The sequence below is a fragment of the Manis pentadactyla genome, chromosome 9 (genome assembly GCF_030020395.1).
Source record: "Manis pentadactyla isolate mManPen7 chromosome 9, mManPen7.hap1, whole genome shotgun sequence".
NCBI classification, from domain to species: domain Eukaryota; kingdom Metazoa; phylum Chordata; class Mammalia; order Pholidota; family Manidae; genus Manis; species Manis pentadactyla.
Genome location: NC_080027.1, coordinates 51,337,723 through 51,355,363, shown reverse-complemented (window position 1 = coordinate 51,355,363; position 17,641 = coordinate 51,337,723). Strand labels below are relative to the sequence as shown.

At 49.8% G+C, this 17,641-nt stretch overlaps 1 protein-coding gene across 2 annotated transcripts in view; it reads left to right on the top strand.

Annotated features, from left to right (window-relative positions):
- The window catches only part of GALNT18 (polypeptide N-acetylgalactosaminyltransferase 18), a 312,633-nt gene that overhangs the window by 293,233 nt on the left and 1,759 nt on the right, over positions 1–17,641 (top strand). For both annotated transcript variants that reach the window (XM_036918017.2, XM_036918018.2), the window contains exon 10: positions 4,669–4,833. In XM_036918017.2, coding sequence (XP_036773912.1) covers positions 4,669–4,833 — 165 coding nt within the window. The remainder of the gene's footprint in view (positions 1–4,668; positions 4,834–17,641) is intronic.

Sequence of the window (17,641 nt, the reverse complement as noted above, 5' to 3'; positions counted from 1 at the left end):
TGTTATAATGTGGAGGGGGGGCCCTGAGGAAGGCCATACCCCAGTATCTGACAGAGGCAGGTTCCCACCTCTGCCTGCCAGGTGGGGAAGGGGTGCTGAGCACCCCCACAGGGGGTCTGCCCACATCCTGCAGGGTAGGGGTCCTTGCTTGACCTGGAGATGAAGTGATGGAACATGGGGAACCTCCAGCCCTGGACGTCTTTGCCTGGCTTGGCTTTGTGGCCCTGAGGGCAGCAGTGTGTCCCTAGAGGTGCTGTGAGCTGGCTGTCTGTCCAGCTCAGCCATGAGTCATTACTTCTTCCCCTGGCCTGAGAGAGAGGAAAATGCCACTGGTGTGACACTTGGGACCCAGGTGTGTTTGCTGCTTTGCCTTGACAGTCATTTTTCTCTTTCTGTTGCAAGAGTCAGAGTGAAATGCCTGAGATGGGTTTGTAGCCCTGCTGGGTTGTGTGGAGTTGCCTGGGGAATGAGCTGAACCAGTCCCTTGCAGCTGAGGAGGAGCTGAGCAGTCGGGATGTCTTTTCCGTGCCCCAGGGGTGTGTAAAGCATCCACAGACAGGCGAACAGCCAGCCCTTTGCCCCTGGGAGTTGCAGGACAGATACTGCTATCTCAGCACTTTATGCCAGGTGGGATCATAGGCCTTAGTAGAGGCCCCTCAAGTCCTCTGCTACTCCCTTGGTCCAGGCCCCCCTATGGCTCCAATGGATCACAGTGGAAGCTTCCTAGCTTCCTAAGCCAGCCTCCCTGTCCAGCCTGGCCACTGGAGCTGGAGTGACCAGAGTGAGGTGAGGGGTCACAGGGGCAGCTGGAGCCAAACTGCCTCAGTTTAAATCTCAGCTACTGTTCTCCAGCAATTTGTATGACTCTGGACAAGTTGCTTCATTCCTCTCTACCTCAGTTTCCTCATCTACAAGATGGGAGTAATAGCAGCACCTCACACAGCTGTCATTAGGAGTCTGTGGGATAGAGCCTGCAGACCCCTTCCTGTCTGGCACTCAGTAGGAGCTAACACCAGTTCTGCCTGCATTACTAGCAGTCTAAGGCATGGCTTCTCAGCAGTAGCACTCTAGGCATTCGGGGTGGGCTAATTCTTTGCTCTGGAGGCTTGTCCTATAGGATGATGAGCCACATCTCCAGCCTCTGCCCACTAGATGCCAGGAGCAGCCTGCCCCACCCCCATCCCATCAGTACAACCAAAAATATCATTGCCAAATATCCCCCAGTTGGCAAAACTGCCCCCACTTTGAGAACCACAGTTCTAAGTCATTTCTTACTTAAACCATTCAGAAAGCATAGCTGTACTTGCTGGGCCTGCAGACATTAAGGTGGGGAGCATCTTGTACAAAACTGCTTCCCCTCTCTTGTGTTCGGGACACTTATTGATTGAATCCACCACTGGCTGGGCTTCTGAGGTGTCCAAGTGACAACTTGAGAGAATCAGCTTTGCCGCATCTCTGTGATCTGCTGGCGCTGTGGTGATGCCACTTGAGATGTACTTTGTTGGTTGCCTTTTAAATAACAAAACAACTGTCTGTCCCTATTATGATTTTCCCAGACTCTGAAGCAATAAGCGGCTCTGATGACAGCTGTGCCAGATAGTAAGTGCACATATGTCTCTCAGAGCATCTCCCCCAAGCACTTCAGAGCAGCTAAGTGGATAAAACTGATTCCAGCTATTACCTGGGCGGCCGCTTGTGTCCGGGGAGCCTGCCCCGGAGACGAGAGTCAGGCTCTGATTACAGGGATGAAGGAAAGGGAGGCAGTAACTGGCTGCCTGGCTGTCCTTGTCTGACAGCCCACACTCCTGAGCCTCCGGAAATCTGGCACCTGGCATGCAAGGTGACTAAGAGATACACTTTGTTCTGAGGAGAGAGCATGGGGCATTAAACCCAATGGCATAAACAACTACGTGCCTTTTGGACAGAGGCTCCGATAGCAGGCTGAGGCCACACACTTTTGCGTACTCAGGCAAGGCTTTCTGGAGGTGATGAATTTTCATTTCTATTTTCAGAGTAGCAAGAGTCAGGCGAGTGGAGGAAGCAAAAACTGATCTCATATTCGTGTGATTAAGGCCATCATTTCCTGATGTTAGTTTCCTCAATTTGGCTGTTGGATCTTCCAGAAAGGACCGTGGCTTTCTCATCTCTGTATTGCAACTTAGAGATTATTTGTTCTTAGATGAATGAGTGAGATGCCTAACAGCATCTACTTAATTTCCTAAACCCTACTGGTCAGTAAATTCACCCTCAACTCCAGGCCACACAGCGGATGGGCTCAGGGTTCCAATGAGCAGCCCACCTCTTACCCAGTTCGGGTGGTGAATGGGCTCCCCTTGCCTCTGTGTTCTGGTCGCGTTTCCACAGGGAACCCAGGAGTTCTACATTTGGCCTCTGCTCAGAACTTTGGTTGCTATGATCCTTCACCTCTGCAATACGAAGAAGCAACCACCTCAGTGGTTTAATGTCTGTTTCCAAGGACTCACCAAACCTGATAACCGTAAGATCACCTTAGAGAGAAGATCCTAACTGGAATGAGTACCTTCCACTTGTCTCTCTAGACCTGTTCTCCAGCCTTTTCCTTCTACCCTGGGAGGCTGACTTGTGGGTGTGTCAGCGGGCTCCCCTGATCCCTGGCTTCCGGCGGGGGTCTGTCAATGGGCTGGATCCCTAGTCATTACCCCTGAACCCCTCCCCCTGAGCCTTTCTCATGAGTGAACCCTCTCCACGTGACTTTTATCTTACAGGTTCTCATAATTGCTCTGTCCTTGCATCGCTTTAGGCCTAGGAATGCTAACAGCTCCATGTCACTGTGCAGGGAACTGTACTATCCCTGTGGTTCCCCTACATCCTCCCTACCCACACCATTGAGAATTGTGCCTTATTATCCCTCCTCAGATTTCTCTACCTTCAGGGTGCCGTCTATTTCTTGTTGAGTCTTGACTGATACACTGGCCTGAGGTTCTTATCTCTGAAGGGTGACCCTACCTGCCTCTCCACCCCATCCCTGGACTTCCTAGGGTCAGGCAGAACATGCCCCCAAAGGCCCATGCCTTAGTTCCCCTCCTCACCTGCACTGTCCTTCTCACCCTGTGGTCCCATTTATATAAGCCCTGCACCCATGTTAACAAAGTCCTTGTCAACTGTCCTCTATGACTAAAACAAGGAATACTTCATTTTATTATTTGCAATTAATCAAAAATGTTTACCAGGGAGAACTTTTGAATAGATCAAGGTAAGAAGAGGGCCCACCCTGAAGTCTAACTTAAAGCGAAGAAATGTGCTATCTCAGTTTGCCCCATGGTAATTAATCATTTCTTCAGTAAAATGAAGAAAAGAGCATACAGAACCCATGGCTACCCTCTCAGAGCCCTTGCTGGGAACCACTGCTTGAGGCTGCAGATATGACTGAAAACTTTGAAGGCCAAGGATCATGTGGCTTTCCTCTAGACCAGGGCCAGCAAACTACAGCCCATGGGATAGCCCCTGTTTTTGTAAATAATGGATTAGTGGGATGCAGCCATTCATTTAAGTACTGCCTATGGCTTTGTTCATGCTACAGTGGCAGAGTTGAGTTTTCAGACTGTATAGCCCTCTGTGAAGAAAAGAGTTAACACACCACGCCTGACTGCTTTCCCCTGAAAGACCCATTTACAAGGTTAGCCCTTGACTGGCATCTGGGAACTTGGATTTTAGGAGGGTTCCCACCATTCCCACAATTGCACCTAACCTGATTATACAAATTTTATGGTTTCCTGTTTTTTCCAAAATACGAACACCTGTTCTCCTTCTGGGGTTCTGGAACTTTGGTATACATTGGGCAGAGGCTGCCTATGTGACCAGCTCCCAATAAAAACCCAGCTGAGTGTATAAGAGCTTCCCCAATAGACGGCACTTCTCACATACTGTCTCAACTCCTTTCTGGGAGAATGAAGTGCGTCCTGTGTGACCACTGGGAGGGGCCCCTTGGGAGCTTGGGCCTGGTTTCCCCGACTCTGCCCCACGTGCTTCTTCCCTTTGCAGATTAGATCTGTATCCTTTGCTGTAATAAATCATAGCTGTGAGCACAACTTTTGCTGATTCCTTTAAGTCCTAGTGAATCATGGAAACTGAGGGTGGTCTTGGGTACCTCCCAACACACTGCAGAGCCAAAAATATTTGCCATCTGGCCCTTTAAGTAAAAGTTTATCAAACTGCTCTACAGAGTCACAGTATGGTTGGAAATTATGTGTTACCTATCTCCCATCCCACAAGACTCTGACCTCCCCAATGCATGGCCTAGGTCTTTGGCTCTTTTTCTCAAGCACAGAATCTTGTACAATATTTATGGAGGGAGTAAATTAGCAAGCCTGCAAGTAATGGATTCAAGGCAATGCTTTTTAAACTGTGAGTGGTGAAATATATTTAAAAGGTTATGACCAAAAAAAAAAAAAAAGGTTATGACCAATGCTTTCCAATTAAAGAACAGAATAAAACTAGAATGCATTACAGATGGTAAGGCAAAGTTTTGTTATCAGCTACACACGTGGGCCAGATACTATACTGGATCATCATGTAAAAGGGCTGCTTCTTGTCCACTGCAATAGAAAATAATTTGAAGAACGATGGATTGTGATCTCTTTGCCAGCTCTCTGGTCACTAACATTGAACCTCGCCCTTCTCCATGCCCAGAACGTGTACTACACAAGCACTCAGCAGATCCACGTGGGTGTCCTGAGCCCCACAGTTGATGATGATGACAACCGGTGCCTGGTGGATGTCAACAGTCGGCCACGGCTCATTGAGTGCAGTTATGCAAAAGCCAAGAGAATGAAGCTTCACTGGCAGTTCTCTCAGGTAACAGCCTCAGAGCCCCCAGGAAGAGCAACGGCAGAGAAAAATGGGGAGAGAGGCCGCAGAGGCCAGGGAGAGCATGGGAGGAGAGGAGGGGAGGGACGCTGTGGTGATAGGATGCTGTGACTCCAGGCCAACTCTCAGGATTCACTGAGCACCTATTAAGTGCCAACAGACATTTGCTAGCTCATTGACTCCTGATATTGGCCCTAAGGAGATTGTTATTATTGTTGTATTTTTATTATCATTTATTTAATTTTTTGCTATAAGGAAACTGAGGTTCAGAGCAGGTAGTCACCTGCCCAAAGTCACACAGTAAGGAGCACAGCTTGGATTTAAACTTGGGTCTCTGTGACTTTATAGCCTTGCATTTCTTCTATACAAGCCCTTTCTCATGCAGTGAAGCCCCAGCCTCCCAGGTATGACAGTGCAGGGCCGTCTGATCTGTAACCCCCTCTGCATTCCTCCAACTGTGGGGTCACTCTAGTGGACGAGGTCCTCAAGGACAGTGTCTTGGGCCCATTTTGTGGAGAGCAGGCCACACATTTAGTGACAGTAGAATATGCTTTTTATTAAGTCTGCATCAATTCCAAGGCCCATACATGACTTCCTGCTCTTCACTGGCCCAGTTATAAAATGATGCCCAAGGATCAAGATGCCCAGCTGGAGATGGCCCCCTGTGACCCAGCTTTGAAGAGAGCCTCAGCCCAGATCCCACAGAATCCACTAAGTCAGGATCAGTTTCCTCCATAGATAGGGACACTCACCTCCCAGATGGCACAGGGAAAGTGTCAACAGGAGGTGAGGGGGACCATGGGGCTCTGGAGCTGCTGAGGGCTCATGTGGTGGATGCTTCCAGGGATGACATCAGGAAGGGAATGTCTGTTCGAGGGACTGAGAAGCAGAGGCCCTGACTCCAGCTCCCGACAAGCTGCCCCTGGGAGGCAGCTGGTGGGCACTGGAAGGAGCTGTCCTGTTGCCTCCCCTGTTGTGGGCAGTAAGGGAAGTTCCAGCTACATCATGTTCTAAGGGCACGGGCACCTTCGACCTGGGTAGGTATGTGAGTTGGGTCCTAAATGGGTAGTGAAGGTCAATGCTAAGAGACAAGTATAACACAAGGTCATAGATTTGGGAGCTGTTTGGAGAGCAGAAGCAAGAGCCAGACTAAGGGCTTTGTGAGCCGAGGAAAACAGATGTTGGGGAGCAGTACAGGGAGCCAAATGGGAGCCCTTCTGAGGTGGGTAGAGGATGAACTGAGTCCTGGCTGGACCTGGAGAATGTGTGGGGTTCGATGCAAGGGAATGGTGCATGGGGACTGGTAGCTCCTGCCCCTACCCCTCTCTGTCCATGTGACCTTGGCTATATGTTATGAACTATAAAGGTCTGTCCCTTTACAGTTAGAATAGCTGTCTTTTCAAACAGTGCTTCCTGTGTGCCATACTTCCTAAGCACTTGGTATATTTTAGTTCATTTAATCCTCATAACAACTGTATGTAGGTACCATTTACCCTGAACTTATAGATGAGGAAACTGAGACACAGGGTGTCCATGTTGGTTATTATTCATGAACTATTTCAAATTCTCTCTTTTACTTCTAATCCTTGGAGTAGGTTGGCAGTGGCCACCAGGGAGAAGGTCAGGGTCAGGGTTGTGGATTAAGAATAGGGGCATGTCTTCCTCTGCCTCCTTTCCATGCACTGAAGTACCAGGTGCCCCAGCTGCAGCCTCTGCTGACCCCATACTCGGCCCAGCAGAAGCTGTAGTCACTTTTCCTTGCCATGTTTCTCACCTAGAGTGACACAGGACAGGGCTACATAACCCCTCTGCCCCCTTTAAACTGAGAGGCAGAGAAGGACCTGGAAGTGTGTGGTCAGGGAGGAAGGCTGGATGTGTGCTTGGTGGTGAAGTGACTGTTGTTTCCCAGCTCAGGCTAGATGCAAACTAGGCCTGCAGGCTGGAGGCAACAGAGAAACGGACACATCGGCCCCCTGGAGGTGAGGGGGGCTGGGGTGAAACGGAGATCATACCACCTGGAGGCCCTGTGCTGAGGCTCACCTCAGGCTGCTCTCTGCTGCCTTCAGCCAGGCCTGCTGAGCCCCTGAGTTCAGCCTCCTGCTGGGGACTGTGAATGAAATAACACAGGAGGGGGTGGTGGTGGTAGGTTGGAGAAGGGCTCTTGGCTTTTCCCAAGAGATAGACTTACACTGGGCCTTGAAGGATGTGTACAGGCCTGTTCCATGTGGAAGTGGCACATTCCAGGGAGAGGGAGCAGCATGTGAAAAGCTGTGAGGCATCAAACCCAGGCCATGCTCAGGGAGCTTCAGAGAGTCCGGTGTGGCTGCATTCTGGGCACACAGCACGGAGTAGCTGGACGTGAGCCTAGAAGGGCATCTGGGCCGGGTCACAGTGGCCTCAGGAGCTGGACCTGGTCCTGTGGGAGTGAAAATGTGAGGCAGGGGACTGATGCGTTTAGGTCTGGGCTTTTGAAAGCCTCTGTGGCATGGATGGTGGAGCTGAATGGGAAGGGTAGATTCTAGAAGGGGGAGAGAGGCAGGAAGATGAGTTAGCAGGGGGCTGAAATATAGTTTGAAAATTTAGCCATTCCCTCCCTCCTTCCCTCTGTGACCCTGGGATCCTCGTGGCCCTGCCTGGTCACCAAGATCTCATCTCAGGACAGGGTCTGAGGCTGACCCGAGGAGCCCAGCATTTGGTGGTGTGGGCCAGACGGGTTGACAGGCGTGGCGGGGAGTCCTCTAGCGGACGAGCCCGCTGCTGCAGCCCACCGGGAGAGGACCCAGGCGGCCCTGGAACAGCCCCTGGAGGTCATGGTCCAGGCAGGCCCCTGCCACCCGGGGAAGTCTGTGTCCCCCGGATATGAGTGTTCTTGAACTGAACTAAGCCCCTTCAGAGGCCTCGCTCCTCTGAGGAGCTCCAGAATCACCAAGGAAACAGAGCTCCATCTGTGTGCAGATCCCCAGCCTCACTGGGTCCAGCCCCAGGCAGGTCAGTGTTAGTAAGCAGAGCAACTCCATCTCACAGTGACAAAACAAGATTCAGTCACCTGGCCAGGATCACCTGGCTGAGAGTGGTGGAGCTGCAGTTCAAGCGGGCTCCTGACTCCAAACCCAGCTGCTTTGACATCTCAAGCCCCTGCTCACAGGCACGTCCACCTCCTTTCCAACCCTCTCTCAGACAGACAGCCTCCACACATGCCCCAAGGCCTCAGGCTGACGTCACTCATCTCTAGCTCCAGATCCAGATGCCTAAGTGTGTCTGGCAGGCCCTCATCTGTCCATCCCTGACTGAGGCAGAGAAAGGAACATGCCCCTAAAATGGGCATCCTCAAGGCAAAGACACCTCAAATCCAGCTCCTTCTTTCCCTCATGTTCTTGCCTGGCCTTGAACAGACAGCCCCACACAGTCCCTGCTTGAAGGGGCACAGGGACCACCAAAGCAGGTCATGTGGGCATGTGGAGTCCTTGGGACTGGGCAGCTGTCAGCCATGTAAACATATATCTAAAAATCTCCCAGAGCATTTTGACAGTCACATCTTTGATTCTTCTACCAAGGGAAACTGGAAATAATATTTTTAAATCCCTAACTTGCAAACCCAGAGCAACTCCTCTCACTTAATATTTAAGAATTAATGTATGTGGAATTTTTATTTAATGCAAAATGATCAATATTTATCAAGTGACTTGGAATCTGTCCCCAAGCCTTCACTGGTTAGTAGTGACTGTTGACAAAGCAAGAGGAATCTGGGAGCCTCTTAAATGATTAAAGTCATGTGCTAAGGCTGATTTTCTTGCAACAGGTTTTAATCTTTGCAAATTACGTGGGGACCCTACCAACTAAAATGTTCTATACAGAAGTCGGCTGAAAGGAGCTTTTACTGGTGCATTTAAGATCTCCTTTCTGGCTTCACAGTCTGCATTATTTACTCTCCTGAGGGCTGCATTAAATTCCACTGACATTCAGGCTGAATTAATTTCAAAATAATCTAGTGCGATTCTCCCAGGTTCTCCTACAAAGAAGATTGGTATTTGCATATCTTCATGTTCAATCTCATACCCTGATTTTCTGTTTAACTAAAAAAAAATCTTTCTTCCAACTGCTGCAAGCTCTTCCTAATTTCCTGTGCTTCAGGATGAATCAGGACAGTGTTAAGTACTGACACTAAGGAACCACATTTGATGAAAACATCTCTTGGCCATACTGATGTACAGAGCTCTGCTGAGCAATTTTCCAATGATGAACATTCTTTCCTGTAGTCATTCATCAAACATTCATTGAGCACGGGGTTAGGCAGGAAGGATGCAGATATGAATCAGACACAGTCTCTGCCCTGGAGCAGCTCATAGGCATATAAAAGCACAACAAAACTGAATGATAGCAGAAATGAGGGGGGTATAGTGTTCTGGGACCCCAGGGAGATGGGCTGTCTGCAGAACTCAAGGATGGCTTCACATTCAAGTTATGTTTGATCTGGATCTTCAAAGCTATAGGACAGTTCCCTGGCCTAAAAGAAAAACATCCCATGTAGAGGCTCAGCTTGGGCAAAGTCAAGAAAAAGAAGACAACATTTAAGGAATAGAAATCCAGTGTGTGGGGGTAGAATTTAGAATTTTCAATGGGGCATGAGAGAGATGAGATGTAAGAGTCAGTTTGGGGCAGATAATGGTGGTCACTGACAGCCATGCTGAGAAGTTTGGACTTCACTTTAAGAGCAAAGTGAGGAGCAAGGGGAGGTTCTTGAGCAGTGGACTGCTGTGATGGGGCCTGAAGCTCTCTGGCTGCAGACTGCAGGGAGGATCAGAGGAAACAGAGAAGCAGGTCAGGTGGCCGCTCCATCGTCCCTGGGGGAGTGGGGCAGACTTGGTTGCCACAGGTGGCATGGGGCCAGGGGCTGTTGCAGAGGACTTGAGGGGCATTTCAGCAGTCTACTGGAAGTAGTGATGAGTTAAATGGAGGTAGTTGTGAGAGGTGATTATTAATCCAGGACCACCCCAAGCTCTGGGTTTGAAGAACAGTCAGTGGGCAGCCAGTGATCCTTCTCAAGTGAGTCACCTGTCTCTACACAGCCAACATTCCCCACCTTAACACATGATGAAACTTGATTAACACGAGAAGTGCTAGTTGTTGCCTCAGATGGTTTTTCTAGCTTGTGACCCCTCCAAATTCAAAGAATTTCCTAAACTGACTACTTACAGGGATTATAAATTCATCTGCATGAAGTATAGGACTCCCAATCTTCCAAGAGTACCCTGCATACTGAAGTTTGGGGGATTCTGGGATTTGGTGAGGCAGTGTTAGTAAAGGAGGCATTTAGTCAGTGACCCCTGGACCAAAAGAAGAAGAGGGAGGAAGCAGATATCAGGTCACTACAGAGGGGAGCTTTGTGGCAGGACATTTGTCAAGCAAATAATGGACTGTCCCTCAATGGTAATGAGACATCCACCTTCCCCGTCACCATGACTTTGAATGGTTAAGCAAATGCTGGAGTCCTCTTTCAAGACATCATTGAAGATGTAATAGGAAGACTGTTACAATGTGTGTGTCACTGGAAGTCCTACTTCCTTCAAGTCTGTCTATTTGAATGCATGGTTGAAGGAACTGGGACCATTGGACCAGAAGGACCTCAGAAGCACCTGAGCTCGATGTTCTAATGTCTGAAAAGCAGCCCTACACAAGGGAGAGCAGGCCTGACCTGTGTCGAATGGAGGGCCAGCAGGGAGAGAGTCAAGGACAGATTGTAGAATAACTTTCTCAAAGTCAGAGCTGTCCAGACATGAGACTGGTGGTTCAGGGAAGAGGTGGGCCCAGAGGACCACTCAGCAGGCTACCTAAGGCTCTACAGCTCTAAACGGACTTGGACTGGATGATTTTAAGGGCTTGACCACCCTGAAATTCTGTAATTCTAAGCTATATTAGGCAGTGCACCCTGAGAGGGGCTTGTTCCACCTAGAAGTACCACTGGACTTGTCTTAAAAAGCCCTACAAATCTGAAAATGAGCTGACCTCTTTGTATGAGGGTCATCTCTCTATCCCACTCTGTGGAACTGTTTATCCACTATTTCACTCCATGCCCCTCTCTTTCATCAACCTATAGACTAGAGGACAGGACTGTGTCTTATACTTTGAGTATCTCCAGCACTAGATGGAAAGCTGAGACAGAGGAGACACCCAATGTGCTGCTGAATGACTGGAAGAGTCCTTTTTAAAAAATTTGCACAAGATTTACAAAATTTTGTAAATGTCCTGCAAGTGCCTGGTCTTGAGCTAGATCTGTAGGAGACCCAAGGAGGAAAGAAATCCTACCACTGATGACTATTCACACACATGCATCCATGCTGAAAAAAAAAATGGCATGTATTTCAAGGGCATTTCAATGTAATAGTCAAAGGGCTCTGCTTGGCTGGAAAATCTCCAGTTCCTACAGAGAACACCTTTAGGTGGTAGTGCATCTCAACTGCAATACACAGATGTGCATGAAGGATGGCACTCAAAGTTACAGGATAAACGTGTATTTCTTCCTACAACCTCAGATTTCAGAGAAGGCAGTGGAAATGATTTTTACTAAAGTATGCATATTATATGGAATAGAGTACACATTTATATGAATATTTTTTAAGACAGGAGGCTTTTTGGTGAAATGTCAGGGTGACATTCTGACTGTATTTCTTGCTGCCCCCTGACTCTGGAGTGTGCCATCATTCTCCTTGGCTGTGGGGGCTCTTTGGTAGAAATGTTGGCCAAGCCCATCTGGGCTTCCAAGTGCACCCAGATCAGCATTCCAATTAGCAGGCCGTCCCTACACCTCAGCCCCTGTGTTTGGCTCATTCTCAGCACAGCATTTATGCATTTTCCAAATGAGGACCATCAAGGGTAACAACAGAGATGTCTATTTTTGCCAGAAGAGAGGAGATTTTCAAGATTATGAGGACACTGCCTGGAAGAGAGCTGAGCACAGAGCCAAGCCTGTCTGTCCAGGGATAATTGGCTCTGATTTGTGGGATCTAATTTGATAATTTGATGCATCATGAGTAACCCACTCAAAAAAGAACCAATTTGCAGAGCTCATTTCTCAGGGAGCACCACTAATTCTGCCAAATAATTTCCCCACACCCAAGGAGGAAGATTCTGACTTTCTCCTACTCCAGTCCCTAACCGCTGTCAGAAGTCCACCTTCAAGAACCTTTTCTACTGAAAAGAAAAGACTAAAATTGGGTATTTCATCATGGGTCTGAAATAAAACAGCTTTTTTTATTTCCACATCCTATGAAGGGGCAAGTGTGGAACTGTCCAGTTTTGAGGTACTGACAAAGCTTTGTGTAGCCCTGAATGTTTTCTGCTGTTTTTAGTTTACGGCAGTCAGCACTTCCCTGTTCGCCCTGCTCACCCCCACAGAGATCAGGAGCCGGGACCTGGGATGGCGGCTCAGGTCCCTACAGCTTAGACCTGGGGGAGATTTTAAAATCTACTTATCAGACATTTAAATGGTACTTACTATGTGCTAGCGAGTATTGTAACAGCTTTACAAATATTACTTAATCCCCACCTTGTACTCTCAGGTACTTTAATTATCCCCAATTCTGTAGATGTGGAAACCGAGGCATAAAGAGAGAGCTCATTTGTCCAAGGTCAGATCTGGGAATTCTGGGTCCATGCTTCAAACAACCATAGCATATACCTTTGTCCTGACTCCAGAAAACCAGTTGTAATGGGAGTCTGGGGCTGGGTCTCCCCGCCAAGCCAGGCCCAGGTGTGTGTGAACTGGCTGGATTCCTGCCTGCTCAGCAAACTTGCTCCAGCCATCCTGCTGTCTCCATAACCCCTCTTCACCCTTCCTTTTGTACTTGACATTGTTACTCCAACTGCAGTCCAATGAACCTTCACAGCAAATCCCAGGCCTAATCGCTCTCAGGCACTGATGAGTCTTCTTTAAAAAAGAAATAAATGCCAAAGTGCTTATTATAAATCAAGTGTTGAATATTCATAATACAGAAAGACCACTTTCCTCTACAAAAGACTTAATCCCAGGGTTTCTTTAACCAGAGCAAAACATCCCACCCATGCTTTGAAGTATTTGATTAGTAATCATTAACTACTTAACCTGGAAACTCCCAATGCCACTGTGCTTAAAGCCAAAGGCCCACCAGGCCACTTGCTGTGGAAAACTAATTAGACAGGAAAGTAGTATGGGAGGTCTGAAATAAGCAGAGAAGTCTACACAGTGTAAGACTCGGTCCATAGACAGCCTCCTCGTGAGCATCTTGCTTGCAAATGTGAGACCAGTCTGAGCTCAGCGCAGATGCTCCCCTCAGAGTGGTGAATACAAGTGACAAGCAGGCCTAGCCCTTTCCTGAGAGAGGGTGACAGCTTGTCTGTGGTCCCCAAAGCGTGGACCCAGACCAGCACTGCCACTAGCAATAGCAGCTAGAAACTTAAAAGGCATATTTTGGGGCCCAGTGCAGACACTGGATCAAATGGTGGGAGGCCCAGTGGCCTGTGGTATAACAAGCCCTCAGGGACTCCATCTAATCTGTTTACCTAGCCCATATCCCTAGAAGGAACTGGGCTAATTAGTCAGATGCTAGCTGCTCCACCTCTGCCACTTGGGGAAACTGAGGCAGAGAAGAAGTACGTGGCTGTGCAATCTGAGGTCAGCTCCTTAGTGTCGCAGTCCCAGGGGCTCACAGACCAGGGCGCCACATGCCCCACTGTGCTCCATGTTGAGACAGGGTCCGAGTGCCCCACAGCGCTCTGTGCCTTTTATAAACGAGAAGACCGAAGAAGCCCAGGGAGGCTCAGCCTCTTACCCAGGGTCATGGCCAGGGCGAGCCCGCTGCAAGGCCGGGAGTAGAATCCTGTATTCTTGGCTTCCACTCATTCTACCCCTCATGCCTCCTAGTAAGCACTCTAGAGAGGCCCCAAATGAGAAGGAACTAGGATGGGAGCAGGAACCCAGCTCCAAGAATTATTAGTAGTCTTCTTAATTCTATACATTCAATTTTTTATTTTGTTTTTAAATGCTGTTTCCATATTTAATTTGGTTTCCATTCTAATTAAGCTCTCTGTGTGCTGCAGCATCTCCCCTGCCAGGTTTAATTGCCCTTATTTAAATTCTTTAATTAAAAGTATTGTGTGTTTCCAGATCCTGGAGTTGTAAGTATTACACAAATAATTTAGATGACTGGACTGGTAAACCAAGAGACTGAGCCCTCCACAGAGGGCAGGGCCAGCTGGGGGCTCTGCCTCCAGCCCTGGCCCCCCAGAACCCCAGGCCTGGCCCAGAGATTGCAGGCAGGGCCCTGGGTGTGAGGACAACAGCCTGCTAACAGGTATCTCTCCTTCCCTCCCTTCCTTCCTTTACCACCTGGCACCCCTACGATGGCTGGCCCCACCACCAGATTAAAAGTCAAAACCTGTTCAGTGGCTGCTTCCCGACACAGCATGCCCCTCCCTCACCTCTTAGGCCCCATCTCCTACCCCAACCCCAAGTCTGTTCTGCACATAGGCCTCCTTGCTATTCTCTGAACACACCAGGCTGCTGCTGGTGAAAGCTTTGCTGACACATGGGACTCTCCCCAGATATCTCCTGGGCCCCCTCCTGCCCTCCTTCACGTCTCTGCTCAGCTCTCACCTTCTCACGAGCACCTCCCTGACCACCTCTTATCACTGCAGCCCACCTCCTGCTCAGCGCCAATTCCAAACATCTTCTCCTGCTTGTCTTAGTCCACTCAGACTCTATAACAAAAAGACCATAGACTGATTGGCTCAAACAGCAAACTTTGCTCTCTCATAGTTCTGGCACTGGGGGTGTCCAAAATCAAGGTGCTTACAGATTCACTGTTGGGTGAGAGCCCTTTTCCTAGTTTGCATATGGCCACCTTCTCTCTGTGTCCTGTAACAGAGAGAGAGAGCTCATCTCTCTTGTCTCTCATCTTATAAGAGCACTTGTCCCCTCATGACCTAACTGCCTCCCCAAAGCCCACCTCCAAATATCATCACACTGGGTATTAGGGCTCCAACCTAAGAATTAAGGGGACATGTTCAGTCCACAGCACTGCTCTTCATCTTTGTGCATAGCCTTAGCACCTTCTAACACACTATATGATTTACTGTGTGCTGCCCCTCCTAGAGTATAGTCTGCACAAAGACAAAGATATTTTCCTATTTAGTCGCTGATGTGCCTCAGTGGCCTAGAACTGTTCTGGGCACACAGCAGGTGCTCATTAAATATTTGACAGACAGGTGGATAGGTGGATGAATCGTGTCTCTACAAAGAACCCTCAAAGAATTAGACCAAACTGGCTCCCGAGAGCCCCTGAAGCTCATCAAGGGGATCTTCCTCTACCACAGGCCCTGGGCACCAGCAGCTCTCAGTCTACTCAGGTATGAGGTGGGGTAAATGGTAGGCTGGGCCTGGCCACTTACCCTCTTAAGGAATAGCAGATGCCAGGGCTCCCAGCCTGGCTCTACCCCTTACTATGGTTATGTTACCCTGGGCAAATCTCCCAACCTCTCTGAGCCTCAAATCTCTGATTCACGATAGTGAGAATAATGATCACCTCCACCTCTCAGGGTACCGTGAGGAAGACGTGAGACTGGGCATGGAAGGCACTTGACATCATGCTACAATGATGGCAAATAGTGTTAACTGTTATTTAATCTCAGGTTTAGGGCAATGCACAGATAGTACCCACAACAGCCTGCAGGTAGCAGTGCAGATAGTAAGGCAGCTCCCAAGGGTGCTAAGCTCACCGGGAGGGGATTGGATGGGGTAAAGGAAAGCTCCTTTGCATCGTGGTGAGTGGAATTTGCACAGAGTGGACCGAGAGGCCAGAGTTTGTTCAGTGAGCAGGGCTGAATTCTGAAAAGGAAGGCAGGAGGGAGACTGGGCCAGCGGTCAGCGCTGGCTCTGCCACCAACGGGTGGCCTGGCTCCTCTCTCCGTGCCCCAGATATGCTCCCAAGACACATACCGGGGCTCTGCTCAGCAAGGCCTCCAAGGAAGCCTTACTGCTCGGTTCCGGAAGAGTCCTCCCTCGGAGCCTCCAGTGAGGGAGTCCCCTCGGCCTCCTGCCCCTCCCTCCCTGACCGGCCCAGATACTCTTGCTGAGGTTGTGTCCCTGCCGTATCTCTGCTCTTGGCCTGGCTGCATTTCTTCCCCATTCCTCCCGAAGCCACACTGGCTGTTCCTGCCCTAGGGTCACCACACTTCCTGTCTCTAGGGTGCTGAGGGCATGGTTAGGCCATACGAGGGCCTGGAAAATGTCACGTCTGAGACTGAAGGAGCACTTTACTTCCCAGAGACCTCTGCCCCCACCTCCCTCTCTCAGATCTTGGCAAGGTGCCACCGCAGAAGGCTTGTAATGTGCCTGAGTGGTAGCAGAAAGGGAGGGGGCTGTGGCTGTGGCCTCCTCTGTTTTGGACAAGTTCCCCAAGCTTCCATGGTCCAGGGGTCGCTGAAGCAGCCTTGCTGTTAGAAAGGCCAGGCCTGGCCCGCCCAGAGGATACGCTGAGCCATCAGATTCTCCAGCAGAGTGAAGGCACTTAGTCTGGCCTCGTTTCTGCCTGTCATGCACTTTTCCTGGAGCCCTCATGCCAATACTGTGAACAGCCTCGCATCCATTTGTTGGCTTATGGCTGATAAAGAGGTTACCCATCAGTCCTTCTGTTCATCCCCCAGTAATCAGGACAGAAATTATCTGGCCCTAGACACAGTGAAACTGGAGGGTGGAGTGGCTTGTCCACAGCCTCACAGCTGACAACCAGGAAAGAAGCATCAGAGTTCAGCACTCTCCTCTTTTCCATCCCACATCCCCAAATGCCACAGACCTTGTAGATTAGACAACTGGGCTGGTTCCATTTCCACCCTGCCTGAGCTCTGCTCCCCACAGCATGGGATAGAGCATGCAGCCAGCTGGCAGGGAGGTTGGAGGGTCTGGGCAGGCTGTCCCCACACCCACCGAGAAGTATCAATCACATGGCCCAGCCTGGGTGCGTGGGCGGCAGATGTGCTCAGGCATGGAAACAGAAGCCAGAGAAACCTGGGCCTGGCAGAGTAGTGGGCTGGCCTTGCTTGGAGCAAATGTCACAGGGGATGCCTCTGGATCCCAAAGTCCAGCCTTTCAGAGGCAAGATGGGCACCACAGTCTCTGAGAGGACAGCTCGAGGCTGTCCACAGTCATCCCACTGGCGTTCAGGAGTGTGGTGTGGCCACCAGAAATGCTGATTCCTTCACTATGCTTAACTGGGAAAAGCATAGAACAGGGGGACCTGGGCCTCTCCTTCCCCTACCTGAAGGGAAGAGGTGGAGGAGCAGTCCCAAGTGTGGGAACCTGAGATGAATGGCTGGGTCCCCTTGCTGGATGCCCCCAGGCGGAGGCGTTTAGTTCAGGGGGAGGAGAATGCTCAGAAGGCAGAGCGGCTTGGGAAAGAAAGTGCCTGTTAGAGGGCTGAGCAGAGCTGAAGGCCCTGGGATGACTCATAGAAAGGGCTGGCCTTCAAAGTCTCTTTGGACTGAAGGACTCCAGGGTCCTTTCTGAGCCCTGTCCAAGGTCTCTTTGGCCTGTCAGGGCCTGAGCTGGCTGGTGTCCCCTAGCTGAGCCTGTGGACCCCAGATGAGCTCCCTGTTTGGTTCCCCTACACTCTTTCTCTCTGTTCTTAGACACAGGAGCCACTGCACTCCTCAAGGGAGGTGCTGGGGTTGGGGTGCAGGGGGAAAGGCCTGCTTTATTCCCTTGTGTGCTTCTGAAGAGGTTTGCAGCCCGCTGGGCCATCTCCCACACACTGGAAGTCGGGAATTC